Source organism: Nematolebias whitei, chromosome 3 (assembly GCF_014905685.2).
Source record: "Nematolebias whitei isolate Nwh7 chromosome 3, NemWhi1, whole genome shotgun sequence".
Taxonomy (NCBI): domain Eukaryota; kingdom Metazoa; phylum Chordata; class Actinopteri; order Cyprinodontiformes; family Rivulidae; genus Nematolebias; species Nematolebias whitei.
Window position 1 is genome coordinate 16,831,389 of NC_056500.1, and position 23,418 is coordinate 16,854,806.

General features: G+C 39.1%; 1 protein-coding gene across 3 annotated transcripts in view; it reads right to left on the reverse strand.

Moving 5' to 3' along the window:
- Nucleotides 1–777: 777 nt before the first annotated feature.
- LOC119430610 (ephrin type-B receptor 3) overlaps nucleotides 778–23,418 on the reverse strand; it is a 59,871-nt gene continuing 37,230 nt past the window's right edge. The window contains exons 4-16 of one of the 3 annotated variants that reach the window (XM_037698043.1): nucleotides 19,519–19,674; nucleotides 18,249–18,584; nucleotides 15,997–16,121; nucleotides 14,642–14,804; nucleotides 14,326–14,434; nucleotides 12,759–12,811; nucleotides 12,412–12,546; nucleotides 10,145–10,392; nucleotides 9,344–9,559; nucleotides 8,227–8,376; nucleotides 6,719–6,918; nucleotides 3,592–3,747; nucleotides 778–1,074 (exon numbers count right to left, since the gene is read on the reverse strand). In XM_037698043.1, coding sequence (XP_037553971.1) covers nucleotides 966–1,074; nucleotides 3,592–3,747; nucleotides 6,719–6,918; nucleotides 8,227–8,376; nucleotides 9,344–9,559; nucleotides 10,145–10,392; nucleotides 12,412–12,546; nucleotides 12,759–12,811; nucleotides 14,326–14,434; nucleotides 14,642–14,804; nucleotides 15,997–16,121; nucleotides 18,249–18,584; nucleotides 19,519–19,674 — 2,156 coding nt within the window. In that variant the 3' untranslated portion in view covers nucleotides 778–965. Of the gene's footprint in view, nucleotides 1,075–3,591; nucleotides 3,748–6,718; nucleotides 6,919–8,226; nucleotides 8,377–9,343; nucleotides 9,560–10,144; nucleotides 10,393–12,327; nucleotides 12,547–12,758; nucleotides 12,812–14,325; nucleotides 14,435–14,641; nucleotides 14,805–15,996; nucleotides 16,122–18,248; nucleotides 18,585–19,518; nucleotides 19,675–23,418 lie in introns of all 3 variants that reach the window. The other 2 variants (XM_037698042.1, XM_037698044.1) reach the window with 2 other exon arrangements.

Sequence of the window (23,418 nt, forward strand, 5' to 3'; positions counted from 1 at the left end):
CCAGTTGGACCAATCATTTTTAAATGAAAATTCTCTCAAAAATGTGTAAGAAAGGCAGAACAACTTCAAAACAAACATGAAAAAAATTGTAGTGGGCAAAAAAAAAAAAGTGTAAGAACATATTTGTAAAAGTTAAACACAGGTGTTCCCGAGTCGTGAAACGATCCAAAGTCACTTCAGGTCGGAGATGAGGTCATCTGGTGACCCAACAGTCGACACAGGTGTCTGAAACTGTGGCTGCCTTCTTTTGACCTTGTTGACCTGTGTTATCTTCTTGACCTTTGACTGCAGTCCATCTTGATTTTTTGTTTTTTCTTTCACCACATCACCCCTCTCCTCCAAGTGCCCTTTTAGGTAACACATCTTCAATATGAAGACGGAGAACAACAGACATGCACACAAAATAAAAAATAAAATAAAACTTCTATCAAGGGAAACTGTCCTCTTTTTCCTGTGCTCTTACGCACAAACGTTTTGCACTTGGTTTATTTTAATACAAGTGAAGCGTGCTCACTCTTTTATATGTGGGAGTTCATCCTTGACCGTGTATTTTCACAACCAGCAGAGTTGCATTAAAGGTCAACAGAAGCGGCCCTCGCATGAGGAGCAGAGCACGGATAAGGCCAACTCCACAGAAACCACATGCATGCCATCATCAACTCATCGTAGAGTTGGTGAAGTGCACCTGGAACAGGGACGTAAACCTATTCTCTTTTAAAAACAAGCTAAATCCATTTGGATGCAAACAAATGTTACAAAGATTAAAAGAGAGGGGGCAGGAAATGTATGTGGCATTGAAATCAATAAAAATATATTCTGAGGCACTGCAAGCCAGTTTTGAGTGTCTTGTTGGCAGATATGGGTCAGGCAGCTTGGGTTTTCAATTGGCCCACTCTGGCACAGTTTTTTCCCCCCGTTTCCTGTCTGGCTGTCCTTTGACTGCATCCATATGAGTGTCCTCCTTCTCACACCTGCACAGGAAGTGTTTGGTTCATCTGTAGTCTCATGTCCTGAATGCTACCGAGAATCTTCTTCTGATGACCAGCCAACGTCACCCCTATTCGCAGCAAGTCCCTGTGGAGGTAAGAGAAAAAAGGAACAGGTGGCTTTATCATAAAAAAAATAAAAAATAAAATAAAAAAGTGAACAAACATTACACAAGCCAAAGCTAAAGCGCAAGTTTCACATTTCATTACAAGTGAACACACTTCTCCAGGTGGGAAAAGCAACAGACCTCGCCTCACCCTGGCAATCACCCATAAAATGGCTTCCTGAGAGCATGTTAACAAAATGAGAACTATCAAAGTGGTAGCCTTAATGGAACATACTTCTGTTACCCAGCAGGTGTGCACGGTGACTGAAGTCAAAAGGCCATAATGATAGTTAATGATTAAAAGACAAACTTAGCTACTGTTGGGTCAATGTTGGACTTCACAGAATCCACACCAGCCGGCCATTTAACTCAAAAACCAGGGAAACATTTTAGATTACTTAATTTGTGACCAGTCACTCATAATTGTCTCTTTATCAGCAAATATGTTTAACTTGGCAAACTTTTGTTTTATTATTTAGAATACAGTGCAGTACTACAGTGAATAGTCCTTTTTTGGGGGGGTCTATTTCTTTTCTCTCTTTTTTAAAACTAAAATATAAAACTAGTTTTTTTTAGCCACATCATTAAACAGTGTTATGCTTTAATTATATTTATATTTTCAAAAAGACATCAGAAAGCACAGTTTAGGTACAAGCTGGCATAGTTTTAAAGTATGGCACAGTGTTAAAAGTGATAACTTCAAAACTCACTTTTTTTTATTTATTTTACTGTTCCTGAAGCCTAAAACAGTTTTGATCATTTCTGAAGAAAAAAAAAAACCTGCAGTTTTTTTTTTTATTTTTTTAAATTTTATTATTACAGTAGTACTCTTATTCAGATTGGATAAAACATTGCGTAACCTCCATTTTTGATTTCTGTGAGATGCTCATATACAGTGGACAAAGCAAAGGGAGTTCCATAAACTATTTCTACTCTAAATGTGAGCTGTTTGTATGACCCCCCCCCCCCCCCCCGCAGTAATAAAATATACAGCCAATCCTAAGTAAATGTGTTTACTCAAACAATAAAATAGCTAACATCACCATATCATGATTCCAATAGTACCGGTATTATATAAATAAAGCAAAGAACAGCCAAGAACTATTACCAGTAATCTGCATACCTTTATGTAAGTAATGCAATTACATATAACTTAAAATACTTTTGTTTAAGTCTACTACCAATGTGTACATCTGTTTAAATGATTCAGTTTTAATGTTTTCAATCCATAATACCATCAAACCAATGTGTTCTTGCTCATTGTTATCATACCATCAACATATTACACTGGCCATGCCTAGGCATAACCTAATCATGATGCCCATTACACTACCCAGTCATATCACAGGAACCTGTCTTTCCTGCTTAATTATTTGATTTTACTGACCAATAGGTAGGGAGGGAGCAGATATTGTCTGTTGAAGTGATAAGCTTATGGCTGAGCCTCCATCACGCTTCTGTTTCCTCTCTTTTTATTCCCTCACACAAATAAATACTGGATAATCTAGTATTACATCCAGACACTATCCAGTATGAATGTTGAGATTAGCAGGCACAAAATTCCTATAATATCCATTCCATGAAATGAAAAATGAGTGAATATTTTATTTTTTCATCATATTTTGCCATCCTCCATCAGCAAAGCAAAAGAGGATGAAATGATAATAAATGGGAACCATTAGAAGAATTACTGGCCATTAAGGGCAACAGAGACCTGCAGTACACCGCACCTGTCATCCCAGCCAAATTGAAACAAATTACCCCCACCTCTGTTGCCTATTATGCAGCTAATAAAAATGATTTATTTATCATTATAATCCTAATTCATTTATTTGATCATCACTTTCCTCCAATTTGCATGACTTCTATTACATCATTTCCTGTTTATAAACATGACAAATGTCATGAACTGGGAGTCTAAGTAAGTAAGTGGCTATGAGAGCATGCTGGAAAATGGTTTTACTCTGTACTATTGATTTGTTTTGATCTGCTCGTCAAATGTGCTTGTTTGCAATGTTGATAAATGTAGTAATAGTTTGAATTATACTGCAAAGCTAAAGTAATACAAAAAGCACAAAAACAGTTATTCTAAAAGACAATATTTAAAATTTGTTATTTTCCTGCTTTTAACTATTTGTTTTCTAATTGCCAAAATATTTGGAGAAAAAGACTAAAACACACATTTACTGGCATGACCTTTGACTGTGTATCTTCAGTGTCGTACCACCCAGAAAGCATAAAATGCATTTGTGCTAGGTCAAACGTATAATGAATTATACTTTATTTTGCAAGCTTCACCATTGTTCTTAAATTAAAGTTTAAGTTACTTATCAGTCCAATTAGCGTCAACTCAAAGAGAGAGTTATGATCATTACCTTCACATCATGTTTAATTTATCCAACATAATAATAATTCCCTAAAAGTTAATTTGTATAACTTTAGTTTGACTCTCAAACTCAACACAATCAATCACTTTAGTCCTGATGAGCTCCACTCACTCTGCTGTCATCTGGGCCACCAGGTCAAAGGATGCAAATCCAGCGTTGACAAAGTTGTCACGGTAGCGGCTCATCTTGATGGCATCCAACCAGTCCCCCACAGTGGTGAAAGTGGTATAGTCTGGCACACTGCGATCAAGCAATGGCTGGGATACCCTACATGAGGAAGGAGGGGGAGGAGAGAGAAAGAGAGACAGAGAGAGAGAGGGTTGTCATAACTTTACTGCCTCTAGCGGCCAACCTCACCCCCAAACGCCTCCCACTGAGCGCCACCTCTCCATTTCTCTGCTTCTCAACCTCTTTTCTCCCCTCTCCTTCCATCTCCTCCCCACATAATGTAAGGAGTTGTATGCAATAGGGCTAGGGATTTTCATGGCTGTGGAGAGACTGGCTGGAGGCTTGGGTAGTGGATGTTGGCACTGCAGCTGATAAGGCATGGTTGTGTAGGTTCTTGAAGCAGAAAACAAATGCAGTACTAAAAAAAATATGTGAATTGTGTTATTTGTTTTTATTATTTTATTCTATTTTCTAATGAGAGGATATTAAAGTCAAAAAGGCACTTTCTGGTGGTTTAAAACCAAACTGCCTGTGTGTTTTTTGGGACTGATGTGGAAAGATCTTACAAAGTCAGTCAGAGTGATTGGAAGACCTTATATGTTCAAACTTTTACATGAGTGGTCTGAATGGGATCTGGCAAGATTGAATTTCATGTAGTTTAATGGGTCATATTAACTCACATTTTCACCTTTTATATGAACATAGATTATTCATGTTGTATATTAACCACTTTATTTTTTGCGACTAGAATATATCTTAGATCTTGCAGCATATCGTTGGGTATTCGTTTAGCGTATATCTTAATTTATATCTTAGATCCTTATTTATTGTTTCTTTCTACACTTTATATTTTTTCTATTGTTGGATGTAACTGGGACCCTGTGTACACAATTTCATCCCACCTCATGTACCACATGCAATGCGAATGACAATAAAGAACCTTGAATCCTTGAGGTCAGCTAACAAGCTGTTAGTCTAAGGCACACACTTATTGCATTTACATTACATCCTCTGATGGAAAATCTGAGTGTTTAAGCACAATCCCCCCCAAAAAAGGGTAAAAACAGAAAAAGCAGCAATATCTGTGGAATGTAATCACAGATGTTTGTTTATATACTTGCAGTAATGAACATTTAAAACTGACTTGTGATGCAATGGATTCTAGAAAACAGGACATACAAACCTTTCCTTGCTCAAACCCTACTCATTGTAGAAAAATGTATGGAACTGAGTCAAAGTTGTTTTTTAACTGTCTTGTCTGTGTCTGAAAATGTGTTTTAGTGTACTTTGGACTTGCCCACCTGTTGACAGCCCGCAAAGTCTATGGTTGAAAAAAATACCAGTCGTGATCAACACTGCAGATAAAAAGGCCACCTTGAGAGTTTTAATAAAACTGTGCAACTACTCAGAGCAAAGTAGAGCAGATGAACAAGAGTGGAGGTGGAGTGGATGATGAAGAGGTGAGGGAAGGTGGAAGGGGGAGAAGTGGTCGAGGGAGCAAGCCCAGAGAAAGAGCACCACTGTCTCTCCTCTCTGCTCTGTTGATCCCTGTCATCCTTTTTGATGGCATTAGATTCATTAACAATTAAAAGAGGAATGGAAAGAGAATGAGGAAGAAAAGAGAAAAAGAAAGAAGGGGAGGTAATAACAGTGATACAGAGGCTCCATTGAGGGGTGCAGATGGAGTGATATTTAATAAGGGCTGTGATTCGGAGCCCAGAGCTTCATGCTGTCGTTAACACCAGACTCTGGGTTCTCTCAGATGAGGATTGTTAGTCGTGTTTTTCTAAAGTTGGCTAAAAACAGGTCCAGATTATTGCTGGCCACATGTACAACACAGGCAAGCGCACAGCAGGAAAGTTGGATAAGCCTGTGAGCTAGCTCGTAAGACTGCTTTATGCCAAACTGTAATTTATAAGAAATTTTGATGGTTCTTGAAAGATATTTTCTGTTTTACATTTTATGACGTTCAGTGTTGTGGCACATTCCTTACGTGTGGATCTCCATATTTACAGTAAATACTCAAGTAAAAAATTAACTCCTGTTTTAAGTGTTACGAGACTCACACCAGCAAAGATTTTTCACACTGTACATTTCCATTAACCACATTTTAGAATATGCATACGAGCCATAAAAGCACAAAACCAAAGAACACAGTATGAGACAGTGTTTCTGAACCTCTAACCAACCAGGGCTGCTGTGCCATCTCTCACTCCTCTCTTGTTAGGTTTGTCGGCAGGAGGCCACCTCTCCCATGGCCCGTTTAAAATCTTGTTAGTGGCTAATTAAAAGACGCTCGCATCTCTTTTTTGCATCGCCTTAATCGAGCTAATTAACCGCAAGCCTAATCTTCTAAGAACGTCACTCTTGAGGCCAAACGAGACACTAGTTTTCCTCATGAGTCCAATCCAGGACTGTCTGAGGCCTTCCCTCAAGACAGAAAAAGCCTGATACAGAGGCAGAAAGGTAGGTCACCCCTTTCTATACTCTCTGACTCTGTCGCCTTTCACCTTCCAAACTAATTCCAAGTACCAAGTTTCAAATAAAGATAAATCAGCTAAATGTAGATGTAGCATGATTGATTGAGCTTCCAGCTGGTGGCTGAACAGATTTAAAGGTTGTATTGAGCGATGGTAATTAAGATTTGCATAATGGCTAAGCCTGCGTTTGTGAGCACTAAAGATTTGAATGGAAAGAAATCTGTGTATGTGGCACTAAAAGGCTCTTGAACACAGTACAAATTCAGGTGCAAATTAAATGCTGTGTTTGGTGCTTCTATCATCTACAAGTTGTGTGAATGCAATAAATGAACTAATTACTAGATAATAAATTATTTCAGAAAAATGTCACTATGTTTGTTATAACATATAAATTAATAAAATAATGTTTGTTTGTTTGTTCTTTAGTGCTATTAAATAGCAGTAAGCTAAAGGAAACTGGAAACCACTACCTTTTCTAAACATCAGTTAACTGAACAATAAATATCAGCTATTTATGACTAAGTTAGAAAATGTAATTTTCACATTAAATGCATAAATCCTATTTCACTCACATTTCAACTAAGACTTACCCAGTGGACTGTGTGCTGTTGGTGACCACCTTGAGGCTGGCAGCATTCCGGATGAGCTTATCCAGTGTGGCCACGATCTGAGTAAATTTGGGTCGCAAGTTCCTCTCCTTCACCCAGCAGTCCAGCATGAGTTGGTGTAGAGCTGTGGGGCAGTCCATGGGTGGGGGCAGTCTATAGTCCTGCTCTACAGCATTTATCACCTGTGGAAAGGCAACATAAAAATCTGATTTGTTTCTAATCACCATAATGGACAACCCAAACAAATGAAGAGGCGCCTTGATAAAAAGAGCAAGTGTGGGAGAGCAGGAGAAACAAAAATAAATAAAATATGAAGAGAAAACCAGCTTTAGGCTAGACACTGAAGTAAGGAAAAGAGTGAGAAGTACAGTAGTTATTGAGAGTTACATAAAGGGGAAGACAATTTAAGTAGTTAAAAACTGTTTTAAATGTAATGGACTGTTATAAAGCCCCCAGTATACTCCCTCGTACGTATGTCTGCGCGGTGGGACACGCATACTGACATGGAGGGTTGAGACTTCATACTCGAGCGTACACCCTGAGTGGCTGCAGAGCAGCTTCGCAGACAAGGGGCGTTTACCTTCTGGACAAATAGAGGTTGACGATTGGTCATTTGCTGACACGCCTACTGGATTGATTGACAGGTCCAAAAAAATAAATAATGAGAGCTGGCAGCCACAGCCGCGTTCTGTGTTTATATGTTGTTAACAAAAAGTAAAAAAAAAACAGGGAGTGCTGGCCCTGCAGCCCACACATCAGATCAGTCCAACAGGAAATCTCCAGACCCTCCTAAAGCTATGCTGGGACTGATTTTAGTTTGCTCGTGACAAATTCCTTAATTTCTCACAATTTCAGTCATGGCATCAATGGAGGAGGAAGAGATTGATTGCCTCTTGACAAAAAAAAAAAAACAAACAAAAGGAAAAAGCCAGATAAGGGAAGAAGAAGGGAAATTTAATACATTGGTGTCGCATACTAAACAGTCCGTCGTTGGGCAGTTTATAGTGCAACACTGTGTACACGTACATAAAAATTTTGCTTTGCACGGACATGCCCTGCAGAAGTATGCGTGTACCTCCACGTACCTACCTTCGCATACGGACATACGCGGGAGTATACAGGGGGCTTTATATACCATAGTGCCTTTCTATCTTGTCAAGATACTCAAAGTGTTTGACACTTCAATATGTGCCTTCATGTACAAATTTATACAGCGCTCTACTATATCTATACAAATAATAATCAGAGCTTTATCACATTCATACACAGAAGGGACACATGTTGGAGGCAATGAGGGATTCAGTGTCTTGCCCAGGGACATGTCAGCCTGTAACTTATGGTGGAATCGAACCCCACAACTCTTGCATTGGAGAATGACTGCTCTAACCACTCAGCACAGCTAATTTAGTCTATTCACATGCACATCAAAAGTGTAGGTGAATATTAGTTACAAGTATGTGTTTTTTTACAAACTGAAAAAAAAAGCTTACATCTTGATTGCTCATGTCCCAATATGGCCGCTCGCCATACGACATTACTTCCCACATGACGATGCCGTAGCTCCACACATCACTAGCTGAGGTGAACTTCCTGTAGGCAATAGCCTCGGGGGCCGTCCAGCGAATGGGGATTTTTCCTCCCTGTGGATATGCGAATGAGTATGTGAGCATGAAATACTGGAGGGATGGAGCACAGAGACAGAGCCACACACACACAAGAGGGGGAGAGAAAGGGTGAGAAAAAACTCTAAGGGAAATGCTGATGCACAACACATGGGTGCATGCTGTAGAACCCAAGCACTATGTACACACACAAGGTTAGTCAACATTTAGACAAAAATGAAACATGAAGCTTTAGGAAAACTCATTGTTCATAGTAATTTGTACTTCAATATAGCAGTATTTTTTCCATAGTTATTTCTGTTAACCAGATGACAAAGTGAAATGTGACTGAGATGTTTGGTATCTCACACCAGCAGTGATTCTTTAAGTAATTAACACCATTGTTTCGTGTCAGCAGTATACTTGGTAGGTCTTTCTGTGCCGGATATTGCTCTAGGTGTTTATTTTTTTAATTATTTTTTCTATGCTATCTTCTTTTCCTTTGTTAAACAAAATATTGAAAGGGATTCTTTCATCAGCCTAAACCACAACGCAATTATACAGGAAGAAAAAAAAAATACATACAATACCCCCCCCCACACACACACACACAAAAGGCAATATATATATATATATATATATATACATACTATATATTTATATAAATTCTGTATATTTATATATATTAAAACATAAACCACATTCATCTGGAGAAATTTCCGTTTTTCTTCTGGATTTTTTAGAAAGCCTTTAGGGCTTAAAACAGAAGCACCTGCTTTGATTATTATTTAATTATTTATGTTCATTTTTTAAGTACTTTTGGGATGCTGACAAGTAAAGACACAACAGTAAAGCCATGTGGGAAGAGTCTGTGGGTTCATTTGTGAAAGGGGCTGACATCAATAGTAACGTATTGATGTTAAATGTTAGATGTGGTAACTTTGAACTGGTTTAAACATTTCTACAAAGTACAGCACATGGACATGTAATGTATCCTCTGACTCACCAGTGAGCTGGTATATGTAGGATCTGTAGGGTCATCTTCAAGGAATCGAGATAGCCCAAAGTCAGACACCTTACACACTAGATTACTGTTAACCAAGATGTTGCGGGCAGCAAGGTCTCTGTGCACATAGTTCATATCTGACAGGTACTTCATGCCTGCTGCAATGCCACGTAACATGCCAACCAGCTGGATCACTGTGAACTGTCCGTCATTGAGCTGAAAAAAAGGAGACAGAATGACAACATTAGACTAGATTGTAGATCAAAGTGTCATTTTCAAAAGAATATGTGGAACATTTCTGTCTTATTTACCTTTTAATGCTCAGACTTGTCTTCCTATTTTGAGTATCTATTTTTGTTTTTTCATGAGTGCTATCCTCATCTTGCATTTACCATCTTATCACCCTGTCACACTGCCTTTTTGTTCTGCCCCCCCCCCCCCCCTATCCTCAGTGCTCCCTTTTTCTGCAACTCCTACTTTGTTTTTATATTTGTTATAGAATATATGATTTTATTTTGAGGGAGAGAATGATTGCAAACTAAGATATTTGCGTATCTTTCAGATTTGGTATTCAGAAAGTTCATGATATTTACAATGTCAAAGTGGTCAAATGTAAGACCCTCTAACTGGTTAACAAACAAAACAAAACTATATATATATATATATATATATATATATATATTTGGATCTTAATGGCACTGTTTTCTAAGTATATGTTTTATATAACAAAACAACAAATATGGTATATATTAAAGATACACTGTTTTGCTTTTATACATTCCTTTTTTTTTCTTTTCTCACCCTTAGAAAAGAGTCCAGGGCACCGTTTTCCATGAACTCGGTCACAATCATCACCGGCCGACTTTTAGTGACCACTCCTTCCAGACGAATAATATTTGGGTGGTCAAACTGGCCCATGATGGAAGCTTCGGACAGGAAGTCTCGCCTCTGCCGGTCAGTGTAGCCCACCTTAAGAGTCTTGATAGCCACAATGATCTCCCGGCGCCCAGGTAGCTTCAGGCGACCCCGGCACACCTCCCCAAATTCTCCTGTTGGAGCCCAGGTGAGACAGACAGAAAAACAGCAAAAGAGGAAGAGGAGAGATGCGAGATAGGCATGATGGATGGAAGAGTGGAGGAGAGTGGGGGAAAAAGGGGAGAGGGGACAATTAACTGGTTAGAACCAAGGAGCCAGGGAAGAGGAACAGGAAGGTTGGGGCATTGACAACTGCAAGAAAAGCCAGGATTCAAGGCCAGTCTTAAGGGATGGTGGTGGAACACAGTGTGTACAATAACTTTGTATTGTTAGACTATACAAATAGAAAAAAAAAAAAGCATGGTAGGTGAAAAGTCTGGTGGTAACAATGAAAAAAAAAATGTTTTATTTGTTTAAATTAAATATAATAAGGGTAAAATGGGGTAATATGCCAAGTGAAGCTTAGGGACAGTGGAAGGGAGGAGTCATGGATTAAGGAGGTTGTGCTAAGCTTCAGTGAGGCTGTAGAGGCGGGAACCGGTTGAGGATATGGGCGGAGACAAAAGCTTGAGAGGTTTTGCATTTGTGGATGCTTTATGTTTAGAGTCTACACCAAGCATGTGCAAGAAAAATATGCAGTGAGAGTGATATGTTTTAAATGGGTACAAAAGTGACAAAGTGAGGAATATAAGAGGAGGGAGGGCAAGGGAATGGATGGGAGGGATGGTTATAGGATGGGGTAAAGGAAAGGAAGGGGACAGGGAAGACAGGTTTGAGGGTTTGTCACTTTAAAGGCGAATGCTGGGAAGCGACGGGTTTCAAGTAGTAGCCCCAGGAGTAGAGCTGTCGTAGTAGTAGTAGCAGCAGTAGTATTGGTAGTAGCAGAAGCAGTAGTAGGGGTTTCCCATCTCTGCAACGTCCTCCATTTTTGCTTAGATATATATATATATATATGTTAAATAAAAGCTCATTCTCACACACCATAGTCCTGCAGCTATTAAGCAGAAATATTACTTTAAAATATTTCAAGTACACAAAATATTTCACTGTCTTCAACAACATGTATGAGGGATTTCTAACAGTAGGAAAGGCAACCACATGGTGGGTGGGAAAGTGGACCTTTTTATGAACTAGGGTCAAATATAGTGATCCAACATAAAACCCTCTTTTGTGATTGAGGTTCTCAATAATAATACAAAAGTGGGTCGGGTCAAAAACAATCCTGGACTCAAGACAATGTATTATTTTAAGCTGCAATGAAAAAGATTTAGAATTAGGTCTATGACAGAAAAAAAAAAAAAAACCTTAGTTTACTTCAATAAATTCCCCAAACTTTCACAAAGATCAATAATAAAATAGCCATAGGTCATTTGTGTGATCTATTTGATAGCTGAGCAAACTGTTTTTGCAAGATAAAGTACTTTCCTGCATCCTTTATCAACTGAGAGTGACTGCTAAAATGTAAAACCTATTAAAAAAGGAAGTTCTTTGCTCAATGAGTACATATGAACATACAGTATTTAAAATCAGTAAGGAGTTTACAGTATACGTAAACCAAGTAAACAAATATATATTTTTAAAGGATGCAACGAAGATCAATGTTAAACGTTAATTCACTCTACGGAAGATGAACAAAGACTCACACATGTGCATATCCAAGACTAAAGTCTGCTCTTGGGAAATGCATCTTGTTAGCAAGAGGCTGTGGTTTCACATTGTTCAATATCTAGTTCCATTAGATGCAAGAAGATTTGATATTACCATTGGTCTTGTTCCAGGATTGGGGTCTTTTTTGAAACAAGTATGAAATGATTATCAAAGGTATTACAACTACCCTAAATGCATGAAGTATAAAACTGTGAGTCAAGATAACTTAAAGAAGACATGACTACTTTAACAAAAGGGTGCTGAAGACAACTATAAGACTGGAAAAGGGATCCTAAAAGGTGACAAGCGTGGTAGGGGTGGTAGGAAAAAGAGGGCTAACGATGAATTGAGAGTGAAAGTACCGCTTGGTGTGAAGTCCTCTAATGGTATGGCCTGGAGGTGACTAGCAGTCTTCCCCCTGTAGCTCAGGAGCTTTGGTGGGTTACCTGCGCCAATGACTTCCTCGATCTTCACGCAGGACACGTCAATCTCCTTGGCAAACTCGCGCACTGCTTCATTGGGGTCCTCATAGGTGAACGGATCAATGTAGACCTTCATTCCTGGCGTTACTATTGGGGATTCAGTGGCAAGAACAGGAAAGTGAATCTATGTTGCCAAATAAAGTGATTTAAAAAATTTAGCTTTAAAAAAATATATATATATTGAGCTATAACATACGACAGTTCACAGAATGGGAGCAGTGTGTCCATCATTTCTACTTGCAAGTATTAGCATATTTTGTTTCTGAAATGTGGAGTGAAGCAAAATAGGAGATCTCAACAAAGACACTTACTGTACTGCTGCAGTTTCTCTGTGTACTCTGACTCTGAACCATTTCTCTGTTTTCTGTTGAGAAAGATGTAACACAAACTGTCAGTTGGACTCAGTAGGGTACAGATACTGCAAAAGAACAAAGGTAGGAAGAGAAAACGGATCTCTTAAAATTCTCAGTTGTTACATCATACTGTCTCATTATCATGAGGCATTGTGAAAATTTTTAGTCGCTTTACACTGGAAGCAAAGGATACATTGTTAAAAAATTGAATCAAGGCCAAGTGGAACCATGATTCATACATCGGGTTTGTAATGTGAATCTAAACACAAAAATATTGTACTATTGTCTGAAGAAACAAATGAAAGCTCAGATCCACCACAGTGAGCAGCTGACAATTAAAACTGCAAGCTCAGCAGTCATGCCTTTTTCACCCTGCAGACATCCAACAGATCCTCCCAATTCAATCTATATCTCCTGGTATCTACGTGGTATCTGGCTTTCAACATTTTATTCTCTCTTTAGAATAAAATTAATCTATGTTGGTTTTCTCCAGTATGTATGTTTGTTCCTGTTAGCATTGTACTGGGGGCGGGGCCCAAGATAGGGGACTGGGTTGTTGAAACTGCACGTCAATGTGCTTCCTTTGTTGTTTAATCAGTAACCAGGGAAAAATGGTCAATGGTGATTTGCATCTTATTTAAAATTCTAATTTTCATCTGGTATAGGCTAGAGCTGTTCTGTATTACTACTGTTTTCTTCTTCTTCTATGGCTGTCAGAGCAGCGGCGAAGCCAAGACTCAGAGAAACACAATGTAGTCGTCGTGTTAAAATAGAGAAGAGCCAAGGAGTGAGAGGGAAAAAAGGGGGGGAGGGAGGGATCAGGGAGATTATTATTCAGTCTAGCATGACCGATGCCCACGCTTGTCAGCCCCTGCCTGAACCGGCTTGTAGATGGAGATCGGTGGGCGCCAGTCAGAAGTGGGTGCCAACCTCTCACACATACGCACACACTCACATTGCATTTGTTGCTTGACAAATGAGTTGTGTACTGATAAACAACTGTGGTTAAACCCAGCAGATGCAGTATCAGACGTTTTGAAAGGTGTGAGCAGCAATTCACATCTTTTTAGTCAGTTGGGCTAAGCCGACACATTTGGGACCTTAGTGGTCAGGCAGCCACACAGTTGATCTAAAGCGCTGGGCCGTGAGGCGTGAGAGCAGGCCTATCAGACTCAACAGCTGCTATACCATGCTGTGTGTCCAGTGAGCAAAAGAGCCTTTTGGTCAAAGCTGTTTACTATTCAGAGATTCAGGAGGCTAATCTGGCATTCAGTGGCATCACAGGTGGCAAAGCAATCCACTAAGACTTTACTGAGGTAGTTTGGAGGACATGCAAACTAAGTTGACATTTGAAGCTGTCTTCGTTTTCATCAACTTAAAAAAAAACGAAAAAAAAAAAAACTAACATTATGCCCAATAGTTACTTTAAACCCCCTACTGAGGGAAGGTATTGAAGTGTTTTGCCATAATATCACCTATTTCTCATTCACAATGACCATTCTATTTTTTAAGGAGTCATTCTAACCTGAGGCAAACAATAGCGATGACCACAACTGCTATGATGAAGACCAAGATGGCTGTGATTGATCCAACGATGAGTGGAAGCTGCTCCTGCCATGACTTTGGAGGATCAGCTTTAGGTGAAATAATGAAAACATTGTTAAATTTCAAACTAATCCCAAATACACTGTACAATCTGATGATAAAATGTTTTTTTTTAACTGCAAAATACAAAATTTATTTCCTGTTATGTAGCTGATCAATGTATTTTATACAGCTTTTTTTCAGTACAACACAATGTGGTATCTTTTCTGTAATTATTTAGTATAGGAGTAACATACTTTGCAGGTTGGTGCTGAAGTCTGTTGGGCTGCTGTAACGCCCATAACCAGCCACTGTTCGGGCACGGACTTGTACCACATAAGGTGTACCAGCCTTAAGACCTTCGATGCGGGCGTTGCTCCTTTGGGCAGTCATAGTATGAGCAATGGCCTCACCCTGATCCTGCACAAAAAAGACAAGTAAAGACAATACAGTGTAATGCCAAACAGCAACCAACATTCATTATTATCTTGTCTCTAATCTTTCGACCTTCCTGTGTTTATCAGTTTAGTCATGCAAACTGGGGAGAAAACATGAAGACAGATACAAGAGATTGATATTTAAAGATACATATTTATAGGTGTTAGGTTAATCTGCTAGTAAAATGTAATGAACAGGTACAAATGATGTTAGATTTTTTATTTTTACTCAAGCAAATTCTAATAACAAAACATCTGGAGGTTTATTTACTTCAATAGTTGTGTTTTTTTTAGACTAAGAGACTAATTTGGAACTAGAGCTTTCCATTTTGCTCTCCAATGCTTTGGTTCCAGTTTAAAATAATACAAAAAAAAAAAGCTGGTGCTACAGAATTGCAGATTATCTGTTGAGTCAGATTTTAAAAAGTGCTTTTGTAGGGTAAAAGAGCTTGAGTTACAGCAGCCACTCATTTCAACTCGGCATATATAAACTCAGATTAAACAACGTTTGCAAATGCCAATCTTCAGTCCAAAATTTGCACAGGGAATTTGCAAACACAGACCTTTTTTTTTATATAGCTATTAGATTGATGTATTAGATTATCTTCTTGAGAACACAATAATTTTGGTGTTCTGCAAAACCTCTAAATGCACTATTGGGTGTATCAAGCATATATTAGAAAGTGATGTTTAAACTACCACAATGTCATAGCTGTGTCCTGCATCTCTGTTTGTAAATTGAACTAGTTATTAGCTGTAACATATTTAAAACAGGCTAGACCACCTGCCCTGAATCAAAATTTGAAGCACTTTGTTAAAAAAAGGGAGTTATGAGCTCCTAAAAAAATCAGAAAGTTTGAGTGCATATATTAAGCGAGGAAAGGGAAAAGGATAAGGGCAATAGGAATTCAGAAAAGGGCACAGAATAATAAAAAGTCTGGGAAAGGATTGGGAGGAGAGAAAAATAAAAGAGATGGGGGGATTAGGTGACAAAAAAGGAAATATGTTGTGGAGACTGCTCACAGTAAAATGGAAGTGGTGACTTGCCTCACAGTAACCATGTGCTTATCACTAGAGGCATTGTTTTTCTCATTTACAAAAACAGATGAAACAGAGACCATGCTAGTCAATGAAATTGGATAAAATTAGTGGCATTCACTGACACTGCTGCTTACCTTCTCATGGTACTTAATCTCATAATCCAGAATGATTCCATTAGGTTTCTCTGGAGGAAGCCAGGACAGGCTCATAGTGCTTGCTGTGGCTGCCATGAGGTGGACTGTGGGCACTGCAGATGGAGCTGCACAGAGGAGAAATGTTCAAGAAAACGATTTGTTTAGTATTTTTTGCCATATGTTTTATGAAGTTCTCTGTCCTTTGTTTGTCCCAGACACAAAGTCCAAGGCAGTGAGCTTTGTGAAAAGCTATGGCCATTAATTAGTATGCAGAACCATTCCCTACTAATCCTAAAAGTCTCCCTCCCTGAGTGCCAGGGGAAGAAGAGAAGGTTCTTCTGTGATGGTTTGAAAATCAAATATTAAAGGTGATCAATAAGTTTCTGGTACAGGTTTTTCCTGTCACAAACCAGAAAGATAACAAACAAATACAGTTTAAAAGTAGTGCTTTGAATCATGCAAACACAATTGCTATATTACAGTACACAACAAAATACAATATGTATGTATAACAATGAACTACTTCATAAAACCTTTACAAATACACATGGGTCTTTGAACATACTATCCTGGTTTAAATAAAGCATAATGCCACTCCACCCACTTGAACTGCCCAAGTTTTGTTTGCACGTACTTATTAAAAACCAAGTGCCATCTGCCTACCTGGCACTTTGAATTTTCTCTGTTCAGTCTTGTTCTGAACCTCTGATTCTCTCCCTTCTGTGCGTCTAATACTTTCATATTAATGTCCACTGTCTGTTTTCAGTGGCATTTTGACTCCAGAAATAAAGTTGTAGGCTATTTCCTTTTAGGCCAAAAAACATTCTCAGTGTTTTAGTAAAAAATGTTCCTAAAACTGTTCAACTTGTTTTTTTTTTTTACATAATTATTAGCTGTATTTTTGACCAGATTTACTTCTGTTTTTCTTTGGTCCTCAAAACTCTACAACCTCAAGTGTATGCCTTCTTAGCCACCCCTTTTATTTCATCTTTTCATGTCTTTTTTTTTCTCCTACAGATGAAAATACTTCCTAGGCAGAGACCCTGGTTACTCTGGCTGAGGGATTAGAGGCCCTCCTCTGGAAGAAGATGTTGCAGTAACCATGGATGTGGCCCCTGGAGCTTATCACCACCCTTTGTATTTATTTTCATTCTTAAAAGGTGAATGCACATGCAGGGATTGTCATGGGACTACACAAATAGATAATCTGATCACAGATGATGCTCTCTTGCCCTGTCTATCCCCTCTACTGACTCTCTCCAACCAGCTGACACCATGCAGCTATGGGTGGACCCTCATCCCTGTGAGCTCAGCACCAGACCCCCATAAAACAATGAGGCCCTCACATAGGGGTCTGTGGGGCCTTTGGGTCCTAGGTTCACAAAGAAACAGCATTCCAAAAGCATCTTTTAGAAGTGAGCGCACAAGGTTAGAGGTGAGGAGGACAAGGCCACGGAGAAGGGGGGTGGGGTGGGGGAGTAAAGCATAATCTGTGTTGTTGTCTGAGCCAAGCAAGAGAGCAAATTTAACATAGCTGCTAAACACATCTGAGACACAACTTAAGAACCCTGGGAGAATGTGAACAGAGACCACCTCTTCAGAACAAAAGTACTGAGCAAGCTTAACATCGCTGAAATTTATTGAAGTCATTTAAGGTATACATCAAACTCACATAATCTAACAAACTATCAAGAAAATGCAAAAGCCTTACTTAAATATAACACATATTTTATTAAAGGGATATCACAAACCCTGACAACTGTTTTAAAATTCAAACAGGAAACATTTGTAATGGTTTATCACGGACAAGCCTAGAGCTTGGTTTCAATCAATTCATTTCATTTCAGCACTCTGCCCTTTCTTCACACTTACTATACTGACCTATTTACTGTGGTTACTGAGAGCTGAAAGAGCAGTAGGTTGGAACCAGTGAGCTGCAAGAGTACTGAAGATTTAACACTATGAATATGCACTGCCTTACCATTTCTATTTGCAGCAATGTTAGTAGAGAGCATTCTGTGGGTGTCTGAAAAAAGACCCCTTTCTGTCCTCATTCAACAATGTCTTCCACCTAAATCCTTGTTCAAAGAGGGAATATGTAACATACTCCTACATGCTTGCAAGGAATTGATCTCTACTTCTTAAGCCTAGAGTGTTTTGTCTTACATTCTTTGTAGCTTTTTTCCACACAATGAAAAAGTTGAGATGGCCTACAAGTTCAATATTGATCTCTGAAAGGCAGTTGTACCTACCAGCTTGGTTTGTGGTGATGTTCACTGCAGATAGCTGAGGTGCATAGGGGCTCTTGCTGGAAACTCCATTGACTGCCTGGATCTCAAAACTGTACTGTGTGTGGGCTTGCAGATTACGGACCATCACGCGGCGCAGTGTTAGGCCAAGGTGACGTGGGGCAATGTCCACATTGTCATCACAGCGCGAGCACATTCCTCGCTCAGGAAGGCACTTCTTACAGATTACATTATACAAGATATCTTCACGGCCACCCAGGTCACGAGGCTCACTCCATTCCAGTACCAGTGAAGTTTCGTTAACACTGGAGATGACACTGCGTGGTGCAGATGGAACAGCTGCAACATTGAGGTACAAGCATGGATGAGAAGAAGTGAATTGGTTGTGAAAGAGGAAGAATTTAATCTTTTTGCACAATAGGTGTACAAAATTGTCTTGGTAACAGAACAGGAGAATCTTTACAATAGAGAAAGAGCCATATTGAAAAACACCGTTTACATATCATTATACTGTATAGGCATATATTCATTATTCCATAGCTGTTCTCAGCACAATTCATGACCCAGTAATTTCCTTTGTGTTGTGGTATTAGTACATTTCTCCTGAATTAACTGGAATATTTTATTCCTTCCGCATAGCAAGAGACTGTTCCAGCAGTTCTTCAGTAAAAAGAGGGCATGAGTTTAAATTTGAATTGCATGCTTATTTCCACCGAGTCTGTGTACTTGTGAAGTGCTGCAGGGAACGGGTAAAGCAAACTATTGCCAGAGCCTTGGCAATTCTTATCCAATTAACGGAGCTTTATCTTGCACTACGCTGTGGGAGAATCAGACCCCCACCCTAGCAGCACAAAAAAAGAGAATCTTGTTCTCTCTTCACTATTTAAATGAATTAGCTCCTACATCTGCATGCTGGCTTTTAATGCACTGTTATGGGAGATATGACTCTACGTTCTGCTTGTAGAGATGCAGCAGTCCAAATAGCGCATGGCACAAGAGAGGGGGAGGCTTGGATGATAAAGTTCTGATAATGATGAGAAAGTAAGCAGCCTTGTTTGCTATGTGTGACACACGGTGGGAATGGTGTCCTTCAAGAGCTTTTATCAGCCATTGACAGCCTCAGTTCAAACAAGGAAGTTGGGAGAACATTAACTACATCTCCAAGCATTTTGTGGCTGATTACAATCCTCATTTGAGCAAATAAAAATGTAAAAGAAATATCTGATCTTATAACAATGCCAAATAACATTTTAATACTTGAAAAGTTACTTACTTGTGCAGGGGGAATCGGCAGAATCGGTGTCTGAGCGATAATAACCATTTCGACAGGAGCAAACACTAGCTGCTCCAGAGGCTGCTCGGCTGTTGGGTGGACATGGATAACAGGCATCCTCTCCTTGTTTGGACTTGAATGTGCCGGGGCTACAAGCTGAAAGTAAAATGTAAATATCAAAGTTTAAATAATACATATGAATATACTGAATATAATTGCTTTTAAATGCATTTTGGGCTGAGATGGGGTACAGGCAGGGCAGCCAACTTGAGACTTGAAAGTCCCAGATTTGATCCCCAGTCATTGAACATCTCGTGGTGTCTCTGAGCAGGACACCTTATACCTAATTGCTCCCCGGGCAGCTTTCAAAAGCTGCCTACTGCTCCACCTGAGTGTATCCCAGGTGTGATGGGTTAAATGCAGAAAGCCAATTTTGCCATTGTAGGGGAACATACAATGATGACAACACATAACACATTATTATTATTATCCACTGAGCAGACAAACTTGGTTAAACGGCTGAAAATTGCTGGTGTTTCTAAGTTTTAACAACAAATACCAGTGTCTTTCTTGTATTTTTCATGATTTATTACAAACTTGTTGGTAAAAAAGAATAAAACTGTGAACATATTTTGTGCACTCTGAACTGGTGTACTGTTTCGATTTAATTTTGATGAGTTCATCCAAAAACTAGATTTTTTTTTTCCATCCATCTATCCATTATCTTTACCCACTTCTTTCTTTCCAGGTTCGGGGGGGTCACTGGTGCCCATATCCAGCAGTCACTGTGTGAGAGGCGGGGGGACACCTTGGACATGTAGAGACAAACAACCATTCACACTTTCACTCACACCTAAGGACAATTTAGAGTTACCAATCAGCCTAAAATGCATGATTTTGGTTTGTGGGAGGAAACCAGAGTACCGAGTAAAACCCATGCATGCACGGAGAGAACATGCAAACTCCACTCAGAAAGGTTCCCGGCCGGGATTTAATCTGGCAAACTTCTCACTGAGAAGCAACTGGTCTACCAACGGAGCCACCCCTGAATTTCAGAGTCAGGGAATCAGTTTCTTTATTTGTCATACAAACCACATGTGGTGGAATAAAATTTTGTAGACAGGGTCCCAGTTACATCCAACAAAAGTATAAAATGTAAAAGAAAAACAGTAATAAGATCTAAGATATGAACTAAGAAAAAGGTTAAACTAACCAATTTAGTAACTAACCACTTTTTCATGCAGTTTAATTTTGTTGCAAACCTAATGCTCACACGAATAAGCTGACAACTTGTAATTTACTAAAACAGCTTGAACACTGAAAATAACTTTGACTTTGGCCCAAGTTGTCTTTTTAAAATGTAACAAAACAAGGAAAATGACACACTAGTGTGTAAACGTAAATCGCAAATAATAGTTGTTTTTTTATCAAAACAGCTTTTTTTTTTTTGCTGTGTTCCCCTATGTACAGAAAACAGCAATACACAACAACATAGCTTTACCTTAACTGGTTCTTGATTAGGCAGAGCTTCATTAATCACAGGAAAAGACTGTTACCCTTTGAAAAAGACCTATCTCCATTTATAGAGGTTGTTTGGAAGTTTATAACTCTCATGATAAGTTACAAGCATCCAGGATAAGAGTAAATGAAGTACTGTGATCCAGAACATTTTGGCAGGGTCCATATCTTTCATAAACTGTCTTGTTAAAAGATGAATGGGTTTGCCGCAACGCCTAATAAAAGACAGCAGGTAAAGCAGGCAACGTTTACTAGAACCAGTTGATTAAATGACCTACTAGTGTAGAAGACTGTTGGTGTCAAGGACAAACTACAAGGTTTGATAATGATAATTTAGCTTCTGTGCCAGATTTATGTTTTCTGTTGAAAATAAAATACAAGACTGAAGGTCAAATTTATAACAGACCAATGGTTAAACAGACTGCTCCTGTTCTCTAGCTTTAAAACTTCAATATTAGCTCAAAACCACCAGGTTTGCTGCATTGTGTACACTAGCTCTAAGTATATTTGTTTTTCCACCATTAATCAGAGTCATCTACACTGCTAGCTCACAGGAAGTACTGCTTGATAAACAGATAATTCACATCCAGTTTTACCGGGTGGCAGAACAGCCTCTTCGATTAGTACCACGACCCACACAAAGTTCATTTAAGTTCACCCGACAGTAAAATAAACTAAATGACATCTCTAAACTAACAGAGGAAGAAATATTGTGGTATTTTTTTTACATGGTGGCCTGACCACAGATGTTGAGAGTGCATTTCCATTATAAGAGGCTATTTTTCTTTTTCAGGAAAAAAAAAAAAAAAGGTTGAATGTGCTGATCAATCACTTCCAGTGAGTAAAGGGGTCATCCTCCTCCTTTCATCCATTTTTCCCTGAGAGGAACCATTAAAGAATGAAGCAAAAAGAGTGACAAGTGGGAGAGAAAAAGGTGGAGGGGGAAGTGGAGGCACAGAAAATGCTAATCCTGTAGGCGCCCCCACTCCCACCCTCTTCCTCAGTCCCCTGTGTCTTATCCTCTCATGCAGAACGTAGCGCTTAAGGAACTGATTAGAATGTATGCTGAAATTGGAAAGTGTGAGGCATGAAGAAAGTAAAGAATATTGGTAGTGGAAAAATGTGCAGCAAATGAGTGGATAGGCAAAAAAAAGAAAAGGCCTCATCGATAAATATTAATGCTGACATCCCAACTGTGTCTCTGGTGGCTTATTAATGAGAGCAATGGCCTTCGGATTACGAAGGAATTGGAAAAGTAAGGACTAAAGCAGGAAAGAAGCACCGCGTATTGGGAAAAGAACAGAAAAGCAGGACAAGATGCAATAAAAAGATGAAGAAAAACTAGCGTGAGGCGTGGTAGAGGAGGGATAAAGAGTGGACCTGAGGAGAGGTGATGTGAAAAAAGAAGAGGGAGATGTATCCTTTGTGGTTTGCAGTGATTAGAGAACATTTTATCAGGGCCCAGTCGCCAGAGCTTTAACCTTGAGATGCCAGATGCAAGCAAATAAGTTTTTAACTACATTTGCATTGTTTTGGATTTAATACGCACTTTCACATACATACTCCCTTTTAATAAAGGTGAGTACCATAAATGTGCAGTATCAAGGGTTTTCAAGAAGCTGTCATTGCAAAGTATCCACTCTTTCTCTGTCTGATCACAAATATGGGTCCTGAAAAATGATGCTTTTAGCTTCATCTGTCTCTGCTATCAGAAGAAGAATGAGTCCTCTGAACCCAAGCAAGCAAGGATGATGCACAAACCCCCACAAAGTGGACATGCAGACATTGTGCAATCAACCCCTGCTGATCAATAACTCCGCCACTCCTGTCTCTCTTTCTCCCACTCTATCATTCTGCTCCACCCTTTTGACCTACACACCCAGAGCCCAATTTTACAGCCTCACACCACTCAACACACACAGTTTACATCTATTCTTCATTCTTCCAGTGCTGTCTCCTGCACACCAGTTCAGTAGAGACCACGCTATTAAAATTCACCTTTATCTCAACCTCTGAGAACGTGTCATGTTTTCCATCAAATCCGAAACCATCAACACATGAGCTTTCATAAACACACAGACTAAACTTATTTTCCATTTACTTTGTAGTTAACAACCAGCTGAATGGCAAAAATGAGGTCTATATTTAATAAATAGAGATGCACAGTATATCAATCTGACTCCAAATTCTATACCAACCTGTTCAGGTCAGAGAAGTGAAAAGCCTCCATCTGTTGGTGCCATCACATTTATTTATTTTTTACTTGTAAAGTTGTGCATTAATGTGACTTGACTAATAACAAAGTAGCAACTGGACATTCTAGCAATAGATTGTGGCCAAAATAGTTTGCACTCAATATTTATACCTTGTGTCAATGATTGT